The sequence below is a fragment of the Panthera tigris genome, chromosome B4, assembly GCF_018350195.1.
Source record: "Panthera tigris isolate Pti1 chromosome B4, P.tigris_Pti1_mat1.1, whole genome shotgun sequence".
Taxonomy (NCBI): domain Eukaryota; kingdom Metazoa; phylum Chordata; class Mammalia; order Carnivora; family Felidae; genus Panthera; species Panthera tigris.
In genome coordinates, this window is record NC_056666.1 from 46,269,069 (window position 1) to 46,296,962 (window position 27,894).

The window sequence follows — 27,894 nt, forward strand, 5'->3', positions numbered from 1 at the left end:
AGCTGTTTGAATCGAAGATCTTTATTTCCAGACAAAGATCTCGTAAGGACCACAGATGAAAGATCACGCACAAATCACATTTTCCCCTCAATAGCAAAAATACAAGTTCAATAATTTTTAAAAAGCAGTTTTGAGTGCCCTAGATACCTGGAAAAACGTTGCTGATTCTTTTTCTGGTCTACCACAGAGCTTTCTAAGTCAGTCAGAAGGATGCCGCCTACCTGGGCTGTATTATTTCCCACCACGAGAAAAAGAGCAGGGATGGAACATGCTGATTTCAGAAAACTGGCAGTGAAGGGCTCTGAAGGAAGGAAGATTGGTTAAGCTGGAGATACAGCCGGCAGCTTTGCTCCTCCCTCTCCCCTGAGGAAGCGGACACAGAAACACATGTCCAGGAAGGTCTAACTCAGAGAATTACTCATGCTTTCACCAGCCAGACCTCATTGCGGCGTCCGTAGGGCTTCATGGGAGGATCGTACCCAGTGCAGAAGTAGATGTCACTCCGGCAGGTGGCTGTGCCCTCCAAGGCGGTCCGCAGCTGAGCGGCGTGTGCTACATAGTCGGCCTCCTTGGCATAACCACCAAACTGCCTAGGGTAGAAGAACAAGGGGCTGGTTAAGAAAACACAGGGTCTCCAAGAGAGGGGGGAGTCTTTAAAAAAAAGAAGTCACTGGCCGCTCTTACTATGACAAGCACGCGAGAGCAGTAAGACGTTTGCCACTTCCTAGATGGGGAGATTTGACCCCTCTGAGCCTCAGATCCTCGTGTGTACAATGGGGATGTGCTGTCTTTTCCCCCCAAGGTTGTTATGAACATTAAATAGAGTAATGGATGTGAAAAACTAATGCAGAGCCTGAAACACAGGAGTCAAGTGCTAAGTGTGAGCTTCCCTTTCCTTTCTGGAATCTCCCCGAGCGAGGGTAGGCTGACCTTCCCATAGGCTGGGCCTTCACCCTTCTCTCTAGATCTCTCTACCGCCCAGGCAGCCACTCCTCTGGGCCCCTCTGGCTCTAGCTGAGGAAGGAGGAGGAGACAGGGGCGTTAGCTAGGGTGGAGCTGAAGCTAATGTCTCTTCCCCAGCAGATCCTTTTTGAGGAGGGAGCACATCACAGCAGTGACAGGTAGCAGCTCTGTTAAAAACACAGAGCGACCAAAGGCAGAGACCCGAGGAAGGCTTGGGAGGCCCCTTGGCAAGCTGTAAGCATGCCCCAAATAAAGAAATCACTTCTAATAAATCCCTTCTCCTGTTCAAATCATGAAAGCCTTCTTTTTCTAGCATGTAAAAAGACTTTCCTAAATCAGGCTTTTTCTTGATGGCAGAAGGTGGGGACAGAGAAGGAATAAAGCTTGCCTTTTCAAGATGATTATTCCCTCCTTACGTCATCTGCCTACGCTCCAAAATTCATCCTGTGGCCTACCCTAAATATACCACTCTAAATCTGGGTTGCACTAAAATCTTTATTAGAGTCAAATATGTCCCCAATTCTAATGAGCTTTATGACTCAAAAGTCTGAATCTGCACCAGGCCAAGATTAGGCCAAATGCATTATTTTTGGTGGGGTTCTCTGAGTCACGCTTTGCTCTTTTATAAGCGGTTAGTCATGCTGGGCAAGCATTCAGCACGTTGATTACAGGGTTACTGATGTAAAAACACCCAGGATTTCATCTTTAAGGGATTGATTCTTCCAGTGTCTAGACAATCACCATAGAACATGGACAAAGCTGAGACCAATCTGGAAGAGAAGAAAGTTGGTTCAAGTATATCAAAGAAAGACTACAAGGCAGTTGAAGAAAAGCTGAACTCTAACTCAAGGAGAGAAAACTGGATTAGCAGACCAACGATGAACATTAAGGAAAGACTGTTCTGGCAATAAAAGCTTGCAAGACATTGGAATTATTTTCAGAGAATGTCTATAGGTTGAGAGCCACTTGCCTGAGACGAATCAGATGCTGAATGTAGGAGTGCGGTGTGCCCTCTGCATCCCCCTCTCATGCTGTGACACTATATTTTATCCTTGAAAATGAACAATGTTGGCTCTTTAGGCTACTGGGTTTTTGAAATGTCCAAAGAAGGTGTGGTCCTCAAATACCTTCATTCATCGGTTGGAGCCAAAATGGCTAGTTGTGTGCTCAATCATACTACCTCTGCCCTTTCCTAGCTCATGGTCTTGGGCAAATGCTTGAATTTCTCTAATCTTCAGATCCTTCAACTGTTAAATAGGGTTGACAGCAGAATCTCAGAAGGCTGTTGTAAAGATGAAGGGAGAAAAGACTGTGAACTGCTCAGCACAGTGCCCGTCACAAAGTAAGCCCACAACAAACAGAAGCTGTTGCTGTTACTTTGCAATTCTGCTCAGAACAGCTATCTGGTTCCCTGCCTTTGGGGTGGGGGACATGACGGTAATCTACGGTAATATCAGGAACCCGGGAAGACAGCCTAGTAATGAAGACCCGACTCGATAAACAATCTCACCTTCTCAACTGGACCCTCTCTCCAAACCCTGTTTACTTTTTCACTCCACTTCCCCCGCCCCCATTTCTTTTCCCTTTTGCTTTTTGTTTTTTCTCTCACTCTCTTTTGTTTCTTTCCTTTCCTTCCTTCCTTCCTTCCTTCCTTCCTTCCTTCCTTCCTTCCTTCCTTCCTTCCTCAGCACTTATGACCTTCTAACATACTATATAATTCATTTATTGTGTTCATTGTCTATGGTCTGAATTCCTGAAAGAATATAGGCCCCATGAAGGCAGGGATCTTTGTCACTTTCCCCCCTGGTATATTCTGAGCACCTAACACAGTGCCTGACACGTATTAGATCTATTGGCTAGATGAACAATTCTGGGATAAACAATAAGGATTAGGGTCTTCAGGTCGACAGACCTCAAGATGATAGCACTTAGGTCTATTGGCCTCCATATTCCCTCACTCATGTAATAAAATCTGAAGCACATACTAAGGGGACAGTAGTGGTAATTTAAACAAGAAAACTGGATTGACTGGAGCCACACTGGGAAGGGCTTTGAATGCCATGCTGACTTTGAACCTGATCCTAGATGCAAAGGTGGACCTACAAGGGGGTTGAAAGAAAGAGGCTGACATGATCAGGTTGTGTTCTGGAGAAATTCCTCTGGTGGCAGTGGAGGGAGAGATAGAGTCAGTGGAGGCCAGGAACAGCCAGGTGTGAGGTGGAAAAGGCTTCTGGACAAAGGCACGCGTGAGGGGTGACTGGATATGAGGGGAGGGCAGGGAGAGGTGGAGGAGTCGAAGATTCTCCAGGGCTTCCAGTAAAGTCTCTAGATGGCAACTGGTGCCAATAACCAGAATAGGGATGCTAGGTTGAAGAAAAGAAGGAGCGGGGTGAGGACGGTCAATAATATGGTTTGGGGGCATGTTGATATGAAGGTGCATCTGTGAAATACATTCATGCAACTATTACTGTGTACCTAGGTGTGTGTCGGGCACTGTGAAAATCTCCTCAGACCTGGGAAAGAACTGGAGTCAGAGATCCTGATGTGGGAAGGTGGGCCTAGTGACAGCTACTGGGAGTCCTCAGTGAGTAGCTACTGGCTGTCATCATGGTAAGGAGGGAGACGAGGCCTGGATGGTGAGCAGACAGAGGGTCAGCAGTTTGCTCTTGGGAGTCCTCCTCCCCAAGCAGTGAGCGGAAAAAGTGGCCTTGGCAAGGGCCACTGGAGAAGGAACTTGTCTGAGACGTGACATGGAGAATGTCATCATTTGGGGATTCTTAAGTTCATTAAAAAAAAAAAAACAACAAACCCAATTAAAAAATATTTATTCCCAGGCTGACTGAGATGCTGATAATGAGAATAAAAATTCCCTATTGCTTCATCATGGAGGTATTCTACTAGAAAACAAACCAAGCGAGTGGGCCATGAAACAGATACATGTGTTCTCCTCACCGGTAAATCAACCAACTCACCCATACCCAATCACAGAACGGCATAAACAGGCCAGAAAACCAAACCCCACAGGGCACGTGGTCCTAATAAATGATTCAGGCCCAGTGCTGGCTCCTCAGCCTGTTCACAGGTAAGCTGCCTCCTTCCTCCCTGCCTCAAGCTTCCAAGCTATCCGCGGAAGATAACACAGTGCCCATGGCTCTCCAAGTTCACATGCACGTTTGAGTGTGATTTCAAGAATTCTCGTAACGCGCTTTGAGCTCCTCAAAGGAAGTAAACACGAAGTCTATACGTTATTTTTGTAAGCCTGTTAACAAGTCTCAGTCTCCATCTTCAAAGAAGCTCTCCTCCGGGGCACTGCATTTTATCTCCCCCCACGTCAGAGTTCAGCACTTGGAACAAAGAATTGGGTTACTATGGGAACCGAGGAAAGACACACACACCCTAGATTGCAGAAACATGAAAGGAGCTGACTAAAAAGGTCTGGAAGAGGTTGGGGAGGCGGGGGGGGGGGGGGTGGTGGTGGTGGTGATGGATGATGCAGGCATCAATGAGGCAGGCCAACAGACAAGAGGCTTTGGTCCAAAGAGGCAAAAGATAATAATAGTTCAGGCATGCAAATAAAATAGGAAGAGAAATGCATGGTCTAGCCTGACCATCCAACTTGGTCTAAAACTTTATCAACAAGCCCACACAAATTTAGAGACAATCTGCTATGCATGTAGCCCTGTGCTAGGCAAAAGAGGTATTAAGACTAGGAGCTGATAATTTCACGTCAACAGGAAAGAAGTCACACTATAAGGCATTTCAGGCCATCAGACTGAACCGTGCTCACGGAGTCGAGCATCACGGGGCACAACACACAAGCTAGACACCACAGAGCTGTAAAGACGACGAAGACGTCTATCTACCCTCTCGAGGTCTAACTGTAGTGGTCAGGACAGAAACACACATAAAGATTATATAGGGCAGAAGGAAGCACTAGAATGAAGGTAGAAGGTACAAATGGAATGCTCTGGGGGCGGGGAATAGGGAATGATTGGTTCTGACTTACAACACGAAGGGAAGGCATCACGGAGGACCTGATATTAAGCAATTGTTTATTGAGCATCCCTTCCTGATGCCAACAATGAACAATACGACAAAAATGCCTGTCCTCACACAGCTTCCAAGAAGCAGAAGCTGGAGACAGTCTGTAGGAGGAGCTGGGTGAAAGTGAAAGCGTGGAAGTGGAGGGTGCCTGCGCATGTGTTGGAGGGGGGCCCTGGGAGCTGGGGGGCGGCGTGCGCTGAGATCAGGTGGACACGGAGTGGGGCGACGTCGCGGATGCGATGCCATGACAGAGCATTTTTACTAGGCTTCGCTGCCTGGCTACACATTCGGGGACCCAGCCCAAAGTTTCCCCATCCCCCTTCTCATTTTATTACTAGCTTGGGCTTAGATCCCAACCCTGATGCGTGCCTAGGTCAGAGGCAGGCGCGAGGCCCGTGACCGGAGTTGAGCAGCAGCGGGGAGGGAGTGCGATCGGTCCCACGCTCTATGGAAGGTGGTGATAAAAGGACAACTTAGAAGGGGCAGAGGTGGAAGAACTAGAAATTATCAGGAGGACACGGCAACAGTTCAGGCAAGAGGTGCCGAAGACCAAGGCGGTGCGGATGCAAGGGGAGGCACGGCTGGGGGGTGACCAGGACTTGGCCGACAGTTGATGTGCCAGGTGAAGGAGTCAGGATGACATTTGAACGGGACGAGTAGGAGGACAGAAGGGACCTTTAGTAAGACAGAACACAGGGCATCAGATCTGGGGAGGACATCTGAATTCCATGTTCGACGTATTGATTTGGGAGACCCTGGGGACGTGTTTGGAAAGATGCTTCCTGGGGAGCTGGGAACGAGAGGCTGGTGGTTGGGAGACAAGGCAGCGCGAGCCGTGTTGACTCAGGCTCACCCGCCCAGAAATGGTGACTGAAGTCCCTTCCAAGTACCCGTTCGCGAAGGACTGGTGGGACACCTGACCGGTTGTGGGGGGAAATGTTTTTAGATTCGGAATCTCATCACTGGCAGGCTCTTAGAAGGGAGGTGGCTTAAATATCAGAGGTACTCGATAGACATTTGCCCAGTGGAGCCAAACTTCCCAGTTAGTACGAACATTACATAGCACACGGGCTGCACGTCTCTCCAGATGATGCTTAGACTCCTTCAGGGCAAGGGCTTCCTTGCCTTGTCACCTGTCCCTCTTACTGTTAGATACTTCATGCCAGAGTAAGAAATATGCTCCCGGGGCGCCTGGGTGGCACAGTCGGTTAAGCATCCGACTTCAGCCAGGTCACGATCTCGCGGTCCGTGAGTTCGAGCCCCGCGTCAGGCTCTGGGCTGATGGCTCGGAGCCTGGAGCCTGTTTCCGATTCTGTGTCTCCCTCTCTCTCTGCCCCTCCCCCGTTCATGCTCTGTCTCTGTCCCAAAAATAAATAAAAAACGTTGAAAAAAAAAATTAAAAAAAAAAAAAAAGAAATACGCTCCCCTATAATCTCAACCCACAAACACGACTTCTTATCTCGGAAATAACACAGTCCTCAAATACTTGAGACATCATCTGTCTCTCATCTCTCTTCCCCACTAGAATGTTTTTCGGGCTTCAAAGGGCGGCCACGTCACTTGTTCCCCTGCACTATTTTGAGGACCTATAGCAATTCCTGGCACAGAGTAAGTGAATAATGAATATGTGGTGTTTTTGAATGAATTCATGGGTGTGTAAATGGCCTCACCTTAGTCATGTTGAGTCTAATGATTGCTAAGACATTCAAGGGAGCTGGAGAGATGGTCAGGCTGGAGATTTACCAATGGAAGGGTGACAGTTGAAGCTATGGGAGGGGACCAAGATTTTTAGGGAGGACAGCAAAAAAAGAGAAGTGCAGGGAAGGCAAGGACCAAGACTTTCACTCACTTATTTATTCAACTTTTAACTGAGCACTTACTAGAGACTAGCCCAAGGTCCTGCCCTCAAGAATATCCTGGTGAGGGAGTAGACAATAAACAAATGAACAAATGGGTATATAATGCAGGTGAGAATAAGTGAGGTGAGGAAAATAAAGGGTGAGGGGACAGAAAAGGAAGGGGTGAGGTTTTTGAAAGAAGGTGAGGCTCCTTGCAATCAAAAGGACAGAGCTTGAGTATTGAGCTGACCGAGGAGGCAAAACTATATTATGTCACCCTCGGCCTGAGCCTCCTGTGATTACAGATGGGTGCTGGAATTATCTACGAACTTGGCTAACACTGGTCTATAGCTCTGGAAACACCCTAGAAGCTTAGCAGTTGTACTCTTTTTACCAAAGTTCATGTTCTCTAGGCTGAACTTCCCAAGCTGCCAGTGTCCTCAGTTAGGGGCTGGTTATTTATTTATTTATTTATTTATTTATGTTTATTTATTTATTTTGAGAGAGAGAGAGTAGGGGAGGGGCAGAGAGAGAGGGAGAGAGAGAATCCCAAGCAGGCTCTGTGCTGTCAGCACAAGGCTGATGTAAGGCTCGATCCCACAAACCGTGAGATCGTGACCTGAGCTGAAATCGTCTGACACTTAACCGACTGAGCCACCCAGATGACCCAAGGGCCTGGTCATTTAGAGAGAAAAACAACATCAGCATCCGTTGGTGCCTCATGGCTGACAAAGTGGTGTCATATGCACATTTCACTGGACCCTAACAACAGTGCATCATAGGCTTTATTTTATTTTATTTTAATGTAATTTTTTGAGATATCAAGAGTGTGAGTGGATGAGGGACAGAGAGAGAGAGAGAGAGGGACGAAATCTTAAGCAGACCCCATGCCCAGCATGGAGCCCGACACAGGACTCGATCTCATGATCCTGGGAAGGGTTAAGAGCCAAAATTAAGAGTTGGACACTTGGGGCACCTGGGTGGCTCAGTCAGTTACACGTCTGACTTTGGCTCAGGTCATGAGCTCCGCATCGGGCTCTGTGCTGACAGCTCAGAGCCTGGGGCCTGCTTCGGATTCTGTGTCTCCCTCCCTCTCTTCCCCTCCCCCGCTCACACTCTGTCTCTCTCAAAAATAAACATTAAAAAAAAAAAAAGTTGGATGCTTAACTGACTAGGTGTCCATAAGTTCTATTTTATAGATGAGAAAACTAAAGCTCAGAAAGCCCAACTGTAAAACTCATAATAATTAGAGTTGAGGTTTGAACTGAAGTGTATCTGTAGGAGCTTGACTTTTTTGTCAATTCTAGTAAAACTTGACCTGATTCTCAGAGGGAAGTGAAGTCAAGAAGAGAAGAGGCTAACTCTCACCAAGCGTCTACCTAATGTCTCGCGATGTGTAGGCATTTGTGGATACACAATATTGCATCCTCACAACAACCTTGTGGGTTAGGTACTCTTGCTCCACTTGGGGAAACTGAGGCACAGAGAAGCTCGGCAACACGCCAAAGGTCCTGTGGCCATTGAGCTAGCATTGGATCTCAGGTCACCCTGACAATGAACTCCTAGTTTCCAACACTTTATACCCAGACATTTCACCAAAACTGTCAACCTCCTCCTGCCATCGGTCTCTGTTGAACTCAGTGCTGAATTACGCTGAGGAGGCTGAGCTGTAACCTAAGTGGCCTTTGTGGAACACAGAGGGAGGACAGTGGTCTGGAATGGGGCCACTCATATAAATGTGAGGGTATTTCTATTGCCTCTTGTGAATACTAAAAGGATTCTGATAGTATTATTCTTTCTTAGCCTTCTATTCATTGACTGCTAACACATACTACTAATAAATGTATACTCCCTTCTGAACATCCCTTCACAAGCTCATACAAAAGGAAGGCTGAATGAAGGATGCAAAGCTTTCATTTTGGAATTAATTTTTTGGTCATCTAATGCACATACTGTGTACTTGACTTTCTACTACCGCATTCACACTGCCTTCCACATAAAGGTACTTTTAAATGCACACTTGACTTGCAGTGTCACCCAGTGGCTGGTTGAGGAATAACATGTTAATTTAGGACCATGTGTTCCGTTAAAAAAAAAAATTCACTAAGCCATGCAAGGTACCATTATTTATCATTTTCATCGGTTTAGATTTCAGAGAATTAAAAGGAAACTTCCACAGACCTGATGTTAATAGTACTTTTAAAGAGATACCCTCTCACACTATAAGGAACCAGGGTCCTTGGAGAAATGGCTAATTCCAGCTCTAGAGCAAGAAATGCCCAGATGTGCTTGAAACATTTCTGTGACACCAGAAAGCAAGGAAGCTACCATAGAGCACTAGAGTCATGTCCAAAGGACTCAGAAACCAATTGGAAGAGGCTCCCCCTGGCCAAAGATGGACAATTTGAACATCAGTAAGAACAGCTACAAAGAACTGAAACACATCCATTATGTCTAAATTCGTATGTTAATACCGACACTCAAAAAACAGATCGACACCACCTTGTGTGTGGCAGATGTTCAGGAACAAAGTCATTATTCTGAAAACAGATAAGGAAAAGGCAACAAGCTACAGAGAAGGTATCTTGCATTTTCTCTACGACTCCATCTCAGGGAAGTCAAGTGGCAGACGAGGAGAGGTTTCTCTTTGTATCAAAGTATTCCAGCTAATAACTGAAGGACAAATAGAACACATTATCACTTTACCAGCTCTAAGAAAGGCCTCTAGGCAAGGGTGATCTACAGTCGCTGACCTCGCAAAAACAGAGGCAAGCAAACCGTATGGGCCCCCGATAGAGGGATACAGCACCACCTATGAAACATCCTTGCCAAAAGCAGCAGCTGGAATCTGACTATGCCTCTGGTTCTAACGACTAATTTACAGGCAGTGCTGGAGGCAGAGGAACACGTTAAAAGGTCACTGAAAGGCAATCTGCAACATTCAGACTACAGGAAACAAGAGGACAAATGACCCCTAAGCAGTAATGAAAAATGAAAAGGTGTAGTGGCGAGGAAGGCCGCAGATTAGTAAAAGCTTAAAAGGCATACCAACCAATTGCAATGTATGGATTTTATTTGGATCCCAGCTCAAAACAAACTTTTAAGAACAAATTTTCAGGTAGTGGGAGAAATCTGAACACTGGACATATTTTATATTATTATCACATTAATGAAATGATGTTAAAATTTTAGGAGTAATAAGACATTATGAGTGTGTTTTTAAAAGGTCTTTGGTAGTCACACTGAAGTATTTGTGGATGAAATGATAAAATGTCTGGAATTTGCCTAAAAATAACCCAGTAGAGGGGCTGGGTGGTAGTTGTGAGGGTACCCATGACACAGATTTGACCTTGAGTTAATTATCTTGAAGGTGAGTGATAGGTTACATAGAACGTCATTAAGTTTATTGTATCTTTTTATTACACAGGTTTGGCCTTGAGTTAATTATCATTGAAGGTAAGTGATGGGTTACGTAGGATTTCACGATCTTCTATTTTTTTATAAGTTTGAAAATTTCCAAACTAAAATGTTAAAAGAAAAAAAATCATACCAACTCATCACCCTGGGTCTGGTAAAACAGACGATTCAAAGCCAGCCTCATCCGCTTGAAGTCTTATGCGAACTGATTTAACCATGTCAACCTCATTCCTCATGAAATCAAAAGGAGTGAAGGGAAAAAAAATTACTGAAACTTACCACAGGTCATGAAGTGATTTGTAAAGACAGAAGCATCTTAGTAGCTACTGAAAGGTACTCTTTAGTAATAATCCTATGAGGGACATTGTTATGGCACTTGACAGATGGAGAAACTGTCTTAAAGAGGGTGAGGGACTTCCTAAGCTTCTGGGATTCAAACGAAAACATACTTATTCATTGGAGTATACCAGACTGCCTCCCAAGACACAGGGAAGAGAATGGAACAGAGGGATCAGGCATGAAGGTCAGACAGGTGAGACAGAGGGCATAAGATTTAAGGAGGTGCTTATTCTCTCAGTGCTAACCCTACACTTGGACAACTGTGAAAGTGGGTGTCTCTTTAAATTCTGGGCCACAGGCACCTCACCTCGCTTCCCCACTCTAGTCCCTGCCCTTGGGAAAGACATTCTTTTTTTTTTTTTTTTTTAATGTTTATTTATGAGAGAGAGACAGAGACACAGAATCCGAAGCAAGCTCCAGGCTCTGAGCTGTCAGCACAGAGCCCGACTGGGGGCCAGAACCCATGGACCTTGAGATCTTGACCTGCGCTGGAGTCGGACGCTTAACTGACTGAGCCACCCAGGTGACCTGGGAAAGACATTCTTTACTTAGAGTTTGCTTTCTCTGCAGACTCTGTAGTGAAGGCTGGAAAGTCTGATGACTGGAGAAAAGCGGAGTTTCCAGTGCTAGCGGTCCAACTGCAGTACACGCACTGTCCTCTGGGGGGCCCTGCGTCGCTTGGCCTAGGACTGCCCAGAGCAGCCAAACTCACATTCCCAGCCTTAGTGTTGGCAACAGAGAAAGTTGCACCCTCAGGTGCAGAAGTGGGGCGGGGCAGTCAAATAAGTATGTTTGGAGGCCCCTGGGCGTGGACAAAAACTCTCCAGTGCAAGATTATTTGTATATTTATTTTTCTTTAAGTTGTTCCAGAGCAAGAGCAGATCCATACCTATAGTTGATACTGGTGATGTTCCTGGTCTCTGACTATACATGGTTCAGTGCCTGCCACGAAGTAGGATTTTGAAAACAGGGAGTCATTGATTATCTACAAGAGACTTGGTTTCTGAAGGGAGGTTGGGGCCCAAAGAATAAAAACATGCAACCATCTGTACCTGTTGTGCTCTACAGTCAAAAGGAACATGACCCCATTCGAGGCCCTGGCAACAGGACTAGAATGATAATAGTGCTCTGCTCAAAGGACCATGGACAATGAACAGCTAAGGGGGTGGCAGTCCAGCTCTGGCAAATACTTCCTGCCCTTCTGGCATTCAAAGGGAGCATGGGCTAGAAAAGGAGATTCCCCCAAGTCCTTTATGTATTTATGTACTCATTTACATATTCGTGACCCCAAACTACCGCTTGACTTAGATATTCCCAGAGTCTCCCAGAACCCTGCTGTGGCTAATGTGGATGTTCAGCTTAAGCTGTGGGGATACTCTATCCAGGTGAATTTGGCAACTGGCAAACGCATTTATTCAGCTACAGTACAAATGTTTGTGTGTTGGAAGCTGAAGAAACTGAAGTGAGAAATTGTCAGGACTCGGTATTTCTTAACTTAATTCATCGACAATACAGAGAAATTAAGGAAACAATCCTATTGACATCAAATAGGAAAGAATACCTAGGAATAAATTTAACGAAGGAGGTAAGAGATCTGTACCTGAAAACTGTAAGACATTAATGAAGAAAACTGGACAAGACACAAATAAATGAATAGATATTCCATGCTCATGGATTGGAAGAATTAATATTGTTAGGATGTTCATACTACCAAAAGCAATCTACAGATTCAATGCAATCTCTATAAAAATTCCAATGGAATTTTTCACAGAACTAGAAAACCAACCCTGAAATTTGTATGGAACCGCAAAAGACCCCAAATAGCCAAAGCAATCTTGAGAAAAAAAGAATAAAGCTGAAGCGTATGTCCTGATTTCAAACTGTATTACAAAGTTATTATAATAAAAACTACGGCATTGGCATAAAAACAGATATACAGATCAACGAAACAGAATAGAGAGCTCAGAAACAAACCCATGCATATATGGTCAACCAATTCACAACAAAGAAGCCAAGTGTCTTCAATAAATGGTGTCTGGAAAACAGGGCAGCAACAGGCAAAAGACTGACATTGGACCTCTATCTTACGCCACACACAAAAATCAACACACAATAGATTAAATACTTGAACATAAGACCTGGAACCGTAAGATTCCTAGAAGAAAACATAAGGTGTAAGCTCCTTGGCATCAGTCTTGGCAACAATTTTTTGTATTTGGCAACAAAAGCAAAAATAAACAAATGGGACTACATTGAACAAAAAAGTTTCTGCACAGCAAAGGAAACCAACATAATGAAAAAGCAACCTACTAAATGGGAGAAAATATTTGCAAATGATATATCTGATCAGGAATTAAAAGCTGAAATATATAAAGAACTCCTATAAATCAACAGCAAAAAAGCCAAACAATCTGATAAAAAAATGGGCAGTTGGTTAAGCATCTGACTTTGGCTCAGGTCACGATCTCATGGTTCATGGGTTCAAGCCCCATATTGGGTTCCACGCTGACAGTGCAAAGCCTGCTTCAGATCCTCTGTCTCCCTCTCTCTTTGTCCCTCCCCTGCTGACACACACACACACACACACACACACACACACACACACTCTCTCTCTCTCTCTCTCTCCCCCCAAAGTAAATAAACATTTTTAAAAAGTGGGCAGAGGATCTGAATAGACATTTTTCCAAAGAAGACATACAAGTGGCCAATACATACATGAAAAGGCGCTCAACATCACTAATCATCATTGAAATACAAATCAGAGCCACAATGAGATATGCCTTCACATCCATTAGAATAGCTATTATCAAAAAGACAAGAAATAACAAGAGTTAGCAAGGCTATGGAAAAAAGAGAACTGCGCACTGTTGGTGGGAATGTAAATTGGTGCAGCCACTAGGGAAAACAGTATGGAGGGTCCTCAAAAAATTAAAAGTAGAAACTACCATACGATCCAGCAATTCCACTTCTGGGTACATATCCAAAGGAAATAAAATCACTATCTTGAAGAGATATCTGCACTACCATGTTCACTGCAACATTATTTATAATAGCCAAGATATGGAAACAACCTGAGGGGCCATCAACAGATGAATGGACAAAGATGTGGTACATATATACAATGCAGTATTATTCAGCCATAAAAAAAGGACAATCTGCCATTTGTAACAATGTGGATGACTTTGAGGGCATTATGCTAAGTGAAATAAGTCAGACAGAGAAAGGAAAACACTGTATGATCTCACTTATATGTAGAAGTGAAAAAAAACAAACCCTGAACTCACAGAGAAGAGCTTGGTGGTTGCCAACGACAGGGGATGTAGGCGGAGAGCTGGAGAAATGGGTGAAGGTGGTCAAAAGGTACAGATTTCCAGCTATAAGATAAATTTGTCCTGGGGATATAATAGAAAGCAAGGCGACTATAGTTAACAATATACGGTAATAAATATTTGAAAGTTATTAAGAAAGCAGATCTGAAAAGTTCTCATCTCAGGAAAAAGCAATTGTAACTATGTCAAGCGATGGATGTTAAGTAAACATTATGGTGATCATTTCATAATATTTACCTATATCAAAGCATTACATCTTGTATACTTTAAGTCACTATAATGTTATATTTTAATTATATCTCAATAAAACTGGAATAAAATATAAATGTAATGTAAATGCTTCCTCCAGATGATTAAGGAGTGGTGATGGAAGTCACGTGCTACCCTGGATGCCTAAAGATTCCTCTCCTTACAACAATAGAATAAAAACAGAGAGAGAGGCAAACCATAAGAGACTCTTAAACATAGAGAACAAACCTAACGTTGTCGGTGGGGAGGTGGGGGGATGGGCTAAATGGGTGATAAGCATTAAGGAGGACACCTGTTGGGATGAACACTGGGTGTTACACGTAAGTGATGAATCACTGGGTTCTACTCCTGAAACCAATACCACACTGTATGTTAACTAACTTGAATTTAAGTAAATAAATTAAACACACACACACACACACACACACACACACACACACACACACACACAACCCTCTCCTTACAGGGAATAGACAGTGATGCTTTCCCTCTCCTCGATCTTAACACTGTCATCGGTGGGAACTGGCGGGTTGCTCTGAAACTGGTTTGGAATCCGGAACCAGACTTTCAATTTCTTCTGCAGGGAGCCATCATCACTTGGAAACACAGCAAAGGAAATAGGCACGGTCATGCCCATCCCGATTCCTGAAAACATAAAAACCCACAGAGTGAGGGTATTGTAGACAGAACTTTGGCTCAGAACTGTGAAAGACCTGCTGGTCTCATTCTTCTTTCAAATCAGGATTCTTTTTGTTCTTGAAATTAATAATAAATCTTTCAGGTATGAAAACTATACAGTCAGATACATACAAAACACCTCTTATTTGTATATTTTGGAAATAGGAGTGTAGTGATTCAACTCATTTGGAAAACATTATTTGCTAATATATATCAAGACTGTAAATAGATCAGTATCTAATTACTCTCTATTTAAATATAAATTTTAAGGAAATAATCCAAAATGTGGAAAAGGCTACAGGTGATAGGATATTCATTGCAGCAGAATTTATAATTGTGAGAGACTGGGAGCCATATAAGTGTTCAAAACAGCAATATGTCTAAGTGAATTATAGGCGCATGATACAATATAACATAGCTATCAATAATTACGCTTAAGAAGACAATTTCTCAAAGGTGGAAAATAGTTATGAAATAAGTAACAGAAGGGTATACAATTGCACAAACACTATGATTACATTTTAAAAGCCTATTAAAGGATGCCTGGGTGGCTCACTCGGTTGAGCGTCCTACTTTGGCTGAGGTCATGATCTCACGGCTTGTGAGTTCAAGGCCCGTGTTGGGCTCTGTGCTGACAGCTTGGAGCCTGGAGCCTGCTTCGGATTCTGTGTCTCCCTCTCTCTCTGCCCCTCCCCGCTCACGCTCTTTCTCTCTCTCAAAAATAAATATTAAAAAAAAGCCTAGCAAAAAGCCCTAAAGAAATACATTCAGAAGACAACAATGATTGTATTATTTGGGGTGCTGTTGTGTTATGTTCAAAATTTTCTTTGACGAGTTTTATAATTTTTATACATATTTTCTTCTAAAAAAAAGTTATGACAGTATTAAGAAGGAAAAGATTTCTGACTTCCTACTGGTGGACTTATACAAAGCCTGATTACTTTAGTCCTAGTAAATGTTACTGAGGTTAATACCAGTTTCTAACTTTCTGAATTATCAGCTTGAGAAATACCCTAAAAATAAAACATCACATCTCTTTTTTCACCTTGCTTTCTGATTCACTTTGGGTTTGCACTGATCATAAAGGGTAGTTTAAATTAGAGAGCTTTAGTGTTACATTCATATTAAATATGGTTTTCATGCTGACAGGCACACTGAAACTTCACGCCCATCATTTTAAAAATAGGGGCACAGCCATCACAGACTGCCAAGACTGTAAGGAGTGGGACAGCTTAAAAATTCTCAGACCCTTCATTTGCTAGAACAGAGCCGGGGACCTGCCGTACTCAACACTCACTGAGCCTCAGTACCCTGCAGATTCTGAGCAACCAGACCAGGGGACTGAGCAGAGATGTTCAGCCTGGAGGCAGAGGTCTCGGGGCAGAGGTTGGCCTGGCTCTGTGACTCGGCTTCCTTCACTCAGTCATGGTAAGCACTGTACGGTTAAAAACCCCAGAGTGTATGTTCACGCCTGGGAGAGAAGCAGGAAGGCAGTGATACTGAGCAGGGATACCACCCAACGAGGGGGAGGCTGGGATGAAGTCAGTGTGGTTCCCGCCCGCCCCCCATCCCCCCACCTGCCGAGTGCCCCCGTGCACACAGTACAACAAGTTCACAGGCCACGGAAACACATGGTGACATGTGCCTTGTGGCCTCTCCCTGTGTTTTCCACTGATGACGGGAGCCGTAGCAAGCTTGCCTCTGAGACTAGAGCCACATCCCTCAGGGATACTCACCCTTGTCATTGGTGCCCCCCACATACTTCATGACCTTGGGCATGGCTTCACGCAGACCCTCATCCACAGGCTTATCTGTCACTTCCACTGTGGCAAACTGTCCGCCTTCACAGGTCCTCTCCTCATAGGAGACTTCTTCCTAGGGGCAGAATACACATGCTTAAGAGATGTAAAGTGGTAACCTGTGGTGACTCCAGAAGCAGTAACGGTCCAGCTACAAGAGACCCTGACTGCTAAAGAACTTTCCATGACGAACCCGGGCATGGTGGCAGGGTAGAAGAGAGGACAGTAGAGGTATGAAGGGCCATGAGAAAAAGGTTCTGGGATTTCTTACAAATGTAGAGTCAGCAGAAAAAAAAACTTGGTATAATCAATATTCTCAGAGAGATAAGAGAAGATACTGCATTCCCAAGCCACTCAGAATGTCCCCCAGAATGCGATAAAAATAGAATGTCCAGGGATCAAAGGGCTCTTCGAAATTAAAAATACAACAGAAATGAAAAATTCAGTGGAGAGGTCAGAAGATAGAGCGGAAGGAAATCTTCCAGAAAGTCAAGTGAAAAGGCAAAGAAAACAGAGGAGGAAATGAACTCAGGGGATCAGGCCAGGAGATCCAACATCTGAATGACAGGAGAGCCAGGAAAAAGAGAAGAGAATTGCGAAGGAGGAAACAAAGAGATACAACAACAATGCCACAGACTCCAAGGCTCCAGGATGGGCCTCATTCTAGAAGCAGGGACTCCGGGCAAGAAGAAACAGAGTAGTTCTCTTCACTCAGTACTTCCAGACACTACTCCTGTCTCGCTAAATGGTACCCCTCCCCCACTCCCCTGGATGCTCAGCTCCACTACTTCTCCAGAGCCTTCCTGGCGGGACCCCCACCCCCGCCACCCCCAGCATGACCACTCTCTGTGTGGGTCTCTGCCCGAAGGTCCTTTGCCATAGAGACCCACGCAGCTCTCCTTCACTCCCTCCTCCTCTTCCTTGCCCTGTGATATCTCCGATAATTTCATATTCCTCAACATACACTGTAAGACCGTGTCTTTCAAACGTTAAAGAGAACCACGACACATAACAAGAAATGTGTATTTTTTTACAAGGAGAAACAAAGCTTCACAAAAATAATACTTTACCCTTCGGGAGGGGATACATTCTGAATCTAGCCTTTTCTTTCTTCCCCGTTGACTTCCACTCTACTCAAGTAAATTTCATGCTATTCCACGAAAAGAAGAAACACGTGCCCTATATTGAGCTATCGGGTAAGGAAACACTGGTGCAGTTTGAAAAATCTGCCATGAAGTCTTTGTGGACAAGAGCTATGCCACAGAGCATCATAAATTAGATGCTCAACAGACGTTTATTTATTGATTAAGGAACTGCCTTGCTTACTAATGATGATGAAAAACAGACACATGGGAGAGAGAACTTGGCTGCCCCTGGCTGGGGAAACAGGACTTCCTATGACATCCTAGACTGAAAGGTCTCAACTCCCAAGGGGACCGAATGACTCTCTGGAGGTGGGGCTAAGTGGCCTGGATAGTCTGAAAAAGTACACTTACATTATAATTTTGTGTTTAGAATGAGAAAAATACCTATTGTGTTTGTAATGCAAAATTAAAGGAGAATAGCAAGAAGCAGGGCGGGGGGCGGGAATTGCACCAGACCAGGAATCAAGAGGCTGAAAATCTACCGCGGCTACTAATTCCAAGGATTGCTGTGAGGCCCTCCCCTCGGAGAGCGTCACACTACCAAAGAGTCTCCAGTAGCAAACCCTGCTGTGTAAACGGGGCGGTTTTGCTCGTTCTGGCTCTGTCGCAGCACAGACGACACACACCTTCCACTGGAGGTCCCACCGAGTCCTGCCATTTATGTTTTAAATTCCAGAAATGCTACTCTGTGAATCACAGAATTTCAGCCTGAAATTTCCCAAAGAGGAAATGAAGAACCAGAGGGATTGAACTGCCCAAGAACACACAGCTACTAAGCGGTGAAATTGGAACCAGACTTCACACCTCCAAACCCTAGTCTAATGCTTACTGCCGGACTCTATACTGTATGGGGGATGATGTTAGTGCTTTGAAGCATCTTTCTTTAGCTACTGAGTAAGTTATTTCTTTTTTTTTTTTAAAGTTATTTATTTATTTTGAGAGAGAGAGAGAGAGAAGGAAAGAGAGAGGGAGGGAGAGAATCCCAGGCCGGATTCTGCATCGTCAGCATAGAACCAGACGCAGGGTTTGATCTCATAAACTGTGAGATCATGACCTGAGCTGAAATCAAGAGTTGGATGCTTGGGCACCTGGGTGACTCAGTTGGTTGAGTGTCCGACTTTGGCTCATGTCACGATCTCACGGTTTGTGAGTTTGAGCCCTACATCGGGCTCATTGCTGTAAGCACAGAGCCTGCTTTAGATCCTCTGCCCCCCACTCCCTGCCCCTCCTCCGATCACGCTCTCTCTCTCAAAAATAAATAAAATATTAAAAAAAAAAAAGTTGGATGCTTAACTAACTGAGCCACCCAGGCGCCCTGAGTTAGTTACTTCTGATAGACATTTGTGTGCCTGCATCAAACTCAGAATAGGGGCATCCAAATTCATTTCATGGACCCTCATCTCTCACAACTAGAGAAACCAGTGATAAACTCTCAATGGAGAAAAGAGCTGGTTGGCTCTTTCCTTTGTTCTTTCTTTCCTTCTTTTTATTCACTCAACCTACAACTATGGGGCATCTACCGTGTGCTGAGCACTGTGGCATGGGCTACGATACAGAGAAGAGAGACAGAGTCTCTGACACCAGGAGGGGCACGGGCTAACAGGTAATAATCTGATATGTTTAAGAGGAGAGGCAGGGCAGGGTGGGAACACAGAAGAAGACTAGTCAGGTTGTTTTGCAGGGCACGGGTGCATGTTGACGTGTTTGGCTAGGGCAGGCTGACTTTGAGGTGCTTATGGATCATCCAGCTGGACATTCAGCCACTGATGCATTGATTCATTGAATAAATATTGAAAACCTCTGCTGGGTGCTATAGATTTAGAGATTAATATGATATGGGCAGTCTGGTTGGGTGGTGAGAAGATTATAAAATTATCGTATGATGTAGTAAATGTTCTGATAGCTCGGGGAGGGCGATCCCAGGTCGTGGACACCACGAGTGTAAATGAGAACAACAGAAGAACAAACTGCTGGGTGTGATGTGGTTCACTGGGGCTGGAGCAAAGGCGGTCAAGCAGGGCACAGCAAGAGAGGGGCCAGACGCACAAAGACCTCATAGGCTGTCACAGGGAGAAGGATTTTGTGACAACTGTTCTAGTGACAGTGAGCCAGCAAGTCAGTTTCATCCACCCCACATTAATTCAACTGACTTTGTGATCCAGATATGGAATTTCGAGTAGGAGGGGTCCCGGAGCAGAAAGGAGAGTTCTGGGGATGGTTTAGGCGGTATGTGCTCTCAGCCTGTCCCCCTGGCAGAAAGTCCAGGGACAGGGAGGAAGGGCTTCAAAGAAAGGAATCCAGTGTGATTCAGAGAGATAAGGCTTCCATGATAAGTCTACCCACCCTTAAGGCTCAACTCAACCTCCTCCTCCAGAGTGATTCCTCCTTCTGAGGAGCTCGGAAGGCAGACAAGACTAAGGTTAGAAGGGCCCTTTCATATCTATCTGTTCATCTGCGTCCTGTTATAGATGAGCAAACTGTCCATTGTGCAAGCTGGACACGTGGGTCTAGAGCTCAGCAAGACACTGATACAGGTATATAAGTTTGGGAGTCATCAGCAGAAGGGGTAACTAAAGCTGTGAATGGAGCGAAGATTGCCTGGGGAACAAATGAGTGTTCCGTATCACTTAATCATGTTAATTAATCCCCTACCTACAAGCCGTCATTCACCAGTTTCTTAACCTATCCAGGTGGTCTAGGCCCCGCCTAACTTCTGTCTGCCTTGCCAGCCACACTCAGAGCACTTCCTCACTGGCCTTCTATTGCCTTCAGTGCCATGGTCATTCCTGACTCAGGGCCTCTGAACCTGCCTCTTTTCTCTCCCCGGAATATCTTTTTCCTGTCTCTGCCTGACGAACCCCTACTTATCCAAAAAGCCCCAACCGAAAAGTCGCTTCCCAAAGAGGATCCCAATTTAAAACAAGTTCCCCTGGTATTTTGTACAGGCCCTTGTCCTTTCGAGACACAATACGTATTGTAATTACAGCTGAAGAATAACGTGTTTAACCTCCACCTGCAATCCCAGGCCCCATGGGGGCAGGGGCTGTCTGCATACTTTAGCATGTACTACTGTGTCTTGCATATATTAGGTACTGTAAGGGTCTGTGGGGAAGGAGACTGCGGAGTAAAACCTGGTCTTACCCTAACGACAAGAAATACAACAGACAGAGCTGGGTAGAGAGATAAGAAACTAGTCTAGTTATATTTATGCTGGAGAAAAGCGGGGTCACAATGTCTAAAGGTGGTACCATGGCAGGTCCCACCTTGTTTTTACAGCATCTAAGTCGATAAACTCTCATTGTTTACTGGATCGCTGAAACCTAAGTGACGGGTATTACAAAACTACTCTAGTTCTCGAGGGGGAATTGAAATAGAATTCCATTTCTGCAGAAAATAAAGCACCTAGGTTAACCCAGTTAACACATTTGGTTCTTCAGATTTAATGTCTTTAGTGTGTTTCATTGTCACATGGAACAGAATAGTCCACCTCCGCCCCAGATCTGGCTAGCTTATGCTCCCAGTCATATAAGGATTTGGCCCATGACTACAAACATCAATATTCAGCATTCGATGGGAACCCTGGTCAAGTTCAAACTCCAGACAGGGATCTTGCAACAATGCCTCTTGCAAGGGTATTTGCAAGGTCCTCTGCAAGGTCAGTTTTTTTTTTTTCCTTGCCACCTGATGTGGTGGGTGTACATGTTAATTCTGGAAGCCAGCTTTCTCATTGTAAGAAAATAATAATAACAATCAACCTAACTCAGGACTTTCTATGTGTCGGGTATTATTTTAAATATTTTGCATGGATTCGTTCACTCAGTCCCTCCAATGATCTTGTGAAGACGTTAGTGTTTTTATCTTCATTTTCAGATGAAACTGGAGCACAAGGGGTTAAATAACATGCCCAAGTTACAGCGGGCAGGTGATTGAGCCAGGATTCCAACCTAGGATGTCGGGTCCCAACCAATGTGCACAGGCTGGAAAAAAATCCCATAAAGATGTCAGTTGTTGATGTCAGTCCTGCTCTGAGCATCCACAAGACCCACCCAATCCAACACAGAGAGCAGTGTGTCCTCCTCTCTCCAGAAGCAATGTGGAAGGCACCTGATAAGGTCTGCAGCAGACTGGACCTCCCCCATCACAATCAGTTCTGAACATCTGGTGAGCCTGAACCTGAGCTACACAGGACACGCTTCCTGCCATCAATTTGCCCAGCGAAGTAGGCAACAGTTCCTGACCCAGACTCTTTCCAGGGTAAGATGTTCAATTTCAGGGAGAGTCTGTTTTCAAAATAATAACACCCTGAATTTGTGTGTGTGTGTGTGTGTGTATATATATATATATATATATATATATATATATATATATTTAAAAAGGCTTGTAAGTACCTTTGAATATTTAAGTAATTGTCACATAGGCATGGTGATTCTTGTATTACAGTTGAGGAATTTCAGGGTTCAGAGTGGTTAGGAGGTCAAGTAGTTTACCCAAAATTACCTGTGAAACTAAAGGGATACTAACACCATACCAACCAAGTGTTAGGTATTTTGTTGAACAACTTTGAATTGGTTATCTCATTTAAGCTTCCAAACAATCTTATAAGATACAAATTATTTCCTCTCATGCTTACTTCAGAGAAGTTAAGTAAGTTGCCTGTGACCACACAGCCAGTAAGAACAGAGCTGAGTTGTGACATGATATTACCATATTTGAAGGGGGTAAACATTTTAAATGTTTATTTATTTTGAGGGAAAGAGAGCACAAAGTGGAGAAAGGGCAGAGAGACGTAGAGAGAGAATCCCAAGGAAGCTCCTTACTCAGTGCAGAGGCCTATGCAGAACTCAATCTCACCACCCCAAGATCGTGACCTGAGCTGAAATGAAGAGTCAGAACGCTTACCCGACTGAGCCGTCCAGGCACCCCGCATGCCTTTTAAAAAATTAATATGTATAGTAACACTGGGAGCAGTTGGGAAAGATATTTTTATATCCATTCTACAGCTGCAGAAACTGAGGTCGGTCAGGTTAAATGATTTGCATCAGCCTGATAGCAACATCCCAGATAGCACCATACTCCCATCAAACGTTGAGGGAAGATGCTTATCAGGGAGTTGTATTTGTCCTTAGAGGCACCAAATCAGTGGTAGGTGACACTGTATCCATAAGGGAAACAGAAGCTACCAGAGTATTTTGAACAGAGGCATCTTGATTCAAGGAACTAATTTCATAAATAATAGAAGAGCGGAGATGCCCCACAGGGAACAGTGAGGCAACCCAGAGGTGAGTGAACACCTTAGGAGGGGTAGAGGGAGGATTATGCTACCTGAGCTCAGACACCTGGATCACTTGGTGGAAGCTAGAACCATGGTGGCCTGTCTAGAAAGAGCTGGATCCACAGAGACACTCTTGGTGCCAGAGCCCTGATAGTTTGGAGAAACACCTTCCTCCCTTCCTCCCACCCTCTTATCTCCCAGTAGTGCCTCCCACTGGGTGAACCTCACTGCCAGGTGCCTGACATCGGAGCCTGGGAAACAGGCAACTGGGATCAGCCCCCACTCCACACAGAGACCCAGAGAGCAAAGCAGGGAGTGGGTGAGGAAGGGATCTGAGGGCAAACAGGCAGCAGACCAACTCAGACCTGAATGTGCAATTGTCTCTTAACCTAAAGAGACCAAGTAAGCTGGATTCCACTATAGAAAGGAAAGCTCTCTGGAACTTGTTGGTAACATGTGGATTCTATAAGTGTTAGGGCCAAAAAGCACCGTAGACATCCCTGGGCTGAGTCCACAGACTGGCAGGCACACAGGCCTGGTCTAGGCACAGACAGATCCTATGGCCCGCAGTTTACAAACATTCGTAGGCAGCTATCCACAGTTAAAACCGACATATTTGCACAGCCTCACTCCTAAAATTCCCTGTTCCTTCCTCTCTCCCCTGCTTGTTTTTCTTCACAGCCTTGATCACCATCTGATAATGATGTTTGACCTGTTTTTTTGTTAACTAACCACTAAGATGTAAGCCCCATGAGGACATGGAATTTTTTTGATTTTGTTCACTGCTCTATCTCCACAGCCTGTAAGACGGACTGGCACACAGATGGCACTCGACAAGTAGTTCCTTGTCGAATAAATTAATTTTAACTTGGGAGAGTTCACACCAAGAATCTGGATTTCTGGTCTTCCTTAAAAATCTGGCAACTCTGGTTTATGTCTCTGTGAAGCCACATCACTGCCTTTGTAGAGGGGGCCGTGAGTTCTCTCTGATTTGCCTCAGACCCCACCTTGCCCTAGCACCTAACACGGCTAGCGTCATTCCCCTTACCTGCTTGGATGCTTGTGGGCATCTGACTATGTCACCCTTGATCTGGGCTAACCTTGATCATTCTATGTGCTGCCGAGGAAATGGAGAGACAGACAGATGAAGGGACAGGCCTCTGGTTATAGTTGCTTGAAGAGTGCAGACTAGAGTCTAGTTGAGGGCTTTTGTGACCATCACTGTAGCAGGTACCAGAACTTGGCCGCCAGACAACACAGTCCTTTAACATACGAGATGCGAAGCTGGGAGCTGAGTCTACAAAGTGCACAAAGTAGTTGTCTGCAAGGAGACTATGCTCTAGTGGGGGACTCTGTCTTCAGGGGGCAGTCCCATTTGCTTGTGCTAGCACTGATGTAAATTTGGGGGGAGACAGCAGTCACGCCCTCTTCACCAAACCTGTATTCTAGCACCCAACTCTGGGAGTCCCACTGGCCAACATACCATTTCACAGCTCTGGGCCTTTGCACCTGCTCTCTCCTTTTCTGTGCACTTCTAACCTCTCTGAGGCCCAGCTGAAGACACCTCCTCAGGGCAGGCCCCCTCATCAGCCCCTGGCAGAATGGTTTGTTCCTGCCCCTGTGCCTCTGTGGAGCACAGATCCTGTTCCTTTATACTCAGTCCTCCAGGAGTTGGGAGTTTCTTAAGGACAAGCATGTTTCTGGTCTTTCTGCAACCGAAGGTCTCCCAGGAAGCAAAAGAGCAGAATGCTTGGGATGTTTAAACTAAGGAATGCATTCAACAGGCGCAGTTCTATCGCCACGGGGTACCCCTCCCCCAAAGCAACCTCTCCTTTTTGTCACCCCTCCTCCCAGCAGAGCCCTAGGCCTGCTGTGCTGGACTTCCCTTACTTCCTCCTTCCCAATTCACGTGCTGGGCACTGGGGGGCCGCGCCCCCGGTAGGCGCCAAAACGCACATTCCGGAGCACAGCGCTGTCCCACCTGCCCGTCAGAACCCGCCCCCGCCCCCCCTCCGATCAGGGTGCGGTGGGAGGTGCCGCCCCGCTTCAGGTCCTCGGCAGCCCTGCGGGCCTACCTTGCCCCCTTTGCTCAGGACCTGCCAAGGCCACGTCTCTACGCTCCCGAACAGCGAGTTCTTGATCATGCCCAACATGTTGCGGCTGCGGCGCTCCGGACGCACCTGCGGACTCGAGGTTGCAAAGGTGGATAGGGCGAGCGGGGCCGCAGGCCGCGGGCTGGGCTGCTGGGGCTCCGCCCCGCGGAGCGGCGCTCGAAGGCGGGCTGGGCGGGGCACGGCGGGAGCGGCGGAGGAGGGGCCGCGCTCCGCCTCCGCCGGCCCCGCCTCCTCCACTGAGTCCGACCGTTCTGGGGGGCCTGGAAAGAGATTCTCCCGCGTTAGGGATTTAGGCAACGGTAACGGAGAACTTCCTACATCCCGCCGCCCTCCACTCTGTCCACGGCTGCTTCTGCTCTCAGGTACCTGGACGCCAAACTTCCAAGCCTCTGATTCCTCTCGGGCTTTTTTGGTGCTCCACTCTTAAGGCTCTGCCCCTCGCAGGGACTGAGTAGACGAGGTTCAAAGTCTCTGTAGCTCCTGACCCCTGGAGACAGCTGATGGCGGCATCTCCACCTACAGATATCCCAGTGTATCCCGCTCCACCCCGTTACCTCTCATCTGGACGATTGAAAAAGCATCTTAACTAGTTTTCTCCTTACTACTTTCTTTCCTGCAACCAGTTTTAATCACAAATTCCACGTTAATTTCTCAAATCGTGGCTTTGCTCATTCATCCCTTCTATTCAGAACCTTCTAACCAATGTTATTACCATTTGTTGAGTGCCTGTTCACCCTGACAAGCATTTTACAAATATCACCTCCTCTCACCACTAAACATGCATATTTTATAGCCATTTTACAAAGGAGGAACTCGATACTCAGAATAATTGACTTTCCTAAGGTGAAAGACCAGTGTGCAGCTTAGCCAGGATTTGAATCCCTGAGCATGCTGTCCATATGCATGGTGTCAATATTCTCTGACAGTACAACGTTCATTGTGTCCCTGGAAACACCCTGCGGTCCTTCTGTCTGAACTCACCCACCATTTTGTTTATTCAAAGTGTTCTGCCCATATGAGGAATTTAAATGCACCTTTAACTCACTGGTAATCATTGTCATCTGGAGTTGTTAACCTAATTGTTAGCCTCATTTGTGCAGGCCGCTCTGCCCCAATCTTGAAGGACTTCCTGCTGTGCCTGCATCTTGACAGAGAGGACCTTGAACTTGAGCCAGATAGTGGTGATCAATAATGGTGATGCTGATGGCGTCCAGTTTTGTGGTAACATATGTTAACCTTATTGTGTATAAACAAGATTTACTTTTGACTAATATTTGTTGATTACTATAAAATAAATGTTTAATTATTTTAATTACTTGATGACACTGATTATGAGGCACTGTTATTTTATGTGCCACCAAGAAAGAAAACAAATGTTACCTGGTAAACTATGATATTTAATTGATTTGAAATCATCCAGGGACATTAAAATGTGAAATAGCATGCAGTTTACGATTCGGAAGAGATTGTATGTTGCTTTGTAAGAGTTCCTGGGTCTTTCCTTCTCATAGTCATGTCCCTTTTATTACAAACTAATCTATTAAAGGGCAAAGATCTATTTTTCTTTAGCGTTACCCTCATCCAAGGGTTGCTCAATGGCTTTCCAATGATTAATAGAATTCTTCTTCTTTTTTTAAAATATTTATTTATTTTTGACAGAGACAGAGAGAGAGAGAGAGAGAGACCGCGCGCGCATGAGCGGGGGAGGAGCAGAGAGAAAGGGAGACACAGAATCCGAAGCAGGCTCCAGGTTCCGAGCTGTCAGCACAGAGCTGGACGCTGGGGCTCGAACTCACAGACTGTGAGATTGTGACCTGAGCCGCAGTCAGACGCTCAACCGACTGAGCCACCCAGGCTCCCCAACAGAATTATTCTTGACATTAGATCTAATCATCTGTTTTAGTTACAGTGAAATGGGGCCTATTTCTCAGCATGGTCAAGTAGCAAGAACATTTGGGAATCAGAAGAACATAGGGTCAGAAGATCTGGATTCCAATTTAGCTCTGTCCTGCTAGTGTGATTAGTCTCCTCTGCAAATTCCCGAGCCTCTGCAGGCCTCCATTCCTACATCTGCAATGTTGGGGTAATAATGTCCCTTTACAGTGCTGTCAGCAGGATGGAAATTGCTCAGGCACTTAAAAGCACTGTGTGGACTGTTAAGGGCTAGACTCTCCCTACTCCTAGGATTAAGTTGGTTGCACTACCTACAACTGACCCCAGCTGCTTCAAGAGCATTGTATGGATGCATCATTTTAAAGCACAGATTATTAGGAGTTTTCCTTTCTCTGAAGACTTTGATATGTTGTGAGATACTTCCCTTTGCAATTTATTAGCTATTAAAATTGAATAATGTTGACCGTGTGTGTACTATAGACAAAAGATACCGTATGGATTGTTTAGGCAGTGGGGTTTTAAGGATGCAATGTTATGATGAAGCAGAATTTGGTAGGAGAGGGATAATAATAACACTCCTTAAGGGCTGTATATGAACCAGTAAGCATCAGACGTGCTCTATTAGGTTTATCTCCTTTAACCTTGACCCTGGGAGGAAGGTACTAGTACTTCCCCAGTGTTGTAGATTAGGAAATTGGGGCATAGAAAGGCTAGGTAATCTACCTAAGAGCAGGCAGCTAGTAACGGTGAAGGTAGGGTTCAAAGGCAGGTACTGTAGGGCCAGAGTCATGCTGCTCTGAATGCTTCTGTAAAT

General features: G+C 45.2%; 1 protein-coding gene across 3 annotated transcripts; it reads right to left on the minus strand.

Annotated features, from left to right (window-relative positions):
• HEBP1 (heme binding protein 1) lies at positions 1 to 25,336 on the minus strand. 3 transcript variants are annotated; one of them, XM_042991794.1, is made up of 6 exons: positions 25,149 to 25,206; positions 24,122 to 24,370; positions 16,594 to 16,732; positions 14,644 to 14,824; positions 13,886 to 13,993; positions 1 to 590 (listed from the first exon to the last, which is right to left on the minus strand). In XM_042991794.1, exons 3-6 carry the CDS (start codon positions 16,634 to 16,636, stop codon positions 419 to 421), a joined length of 504 nt encoding a protein of 167 aa, XP_042847728.1. In that variant the 5' UTR covers positions 16,637 to 16,732; positions 24,122 to 24,370; positions 25,149 to 25,206; the 3' UTR covers positions 1 to 418. The 3 variants fall into 3 exon arrangements, with proteins under 3 accessions (XP_042847728.1, XP_042847725.1, XP_042847726.1); XM_042991791.1 differs by lacking the exon at positions 24,122 to 24,370 and having other exon boundaries at positions 25,149 to 25,336; XM_042991792.1 differs by lacking the exons at positions 13,886 to 13,993; positions 24,122 to 24,370 and having other exon boundaries at positions 25,149 to 25,331.
• Positions 25,337 to 27,894: the final 2,558 nt, after the last annotated feature.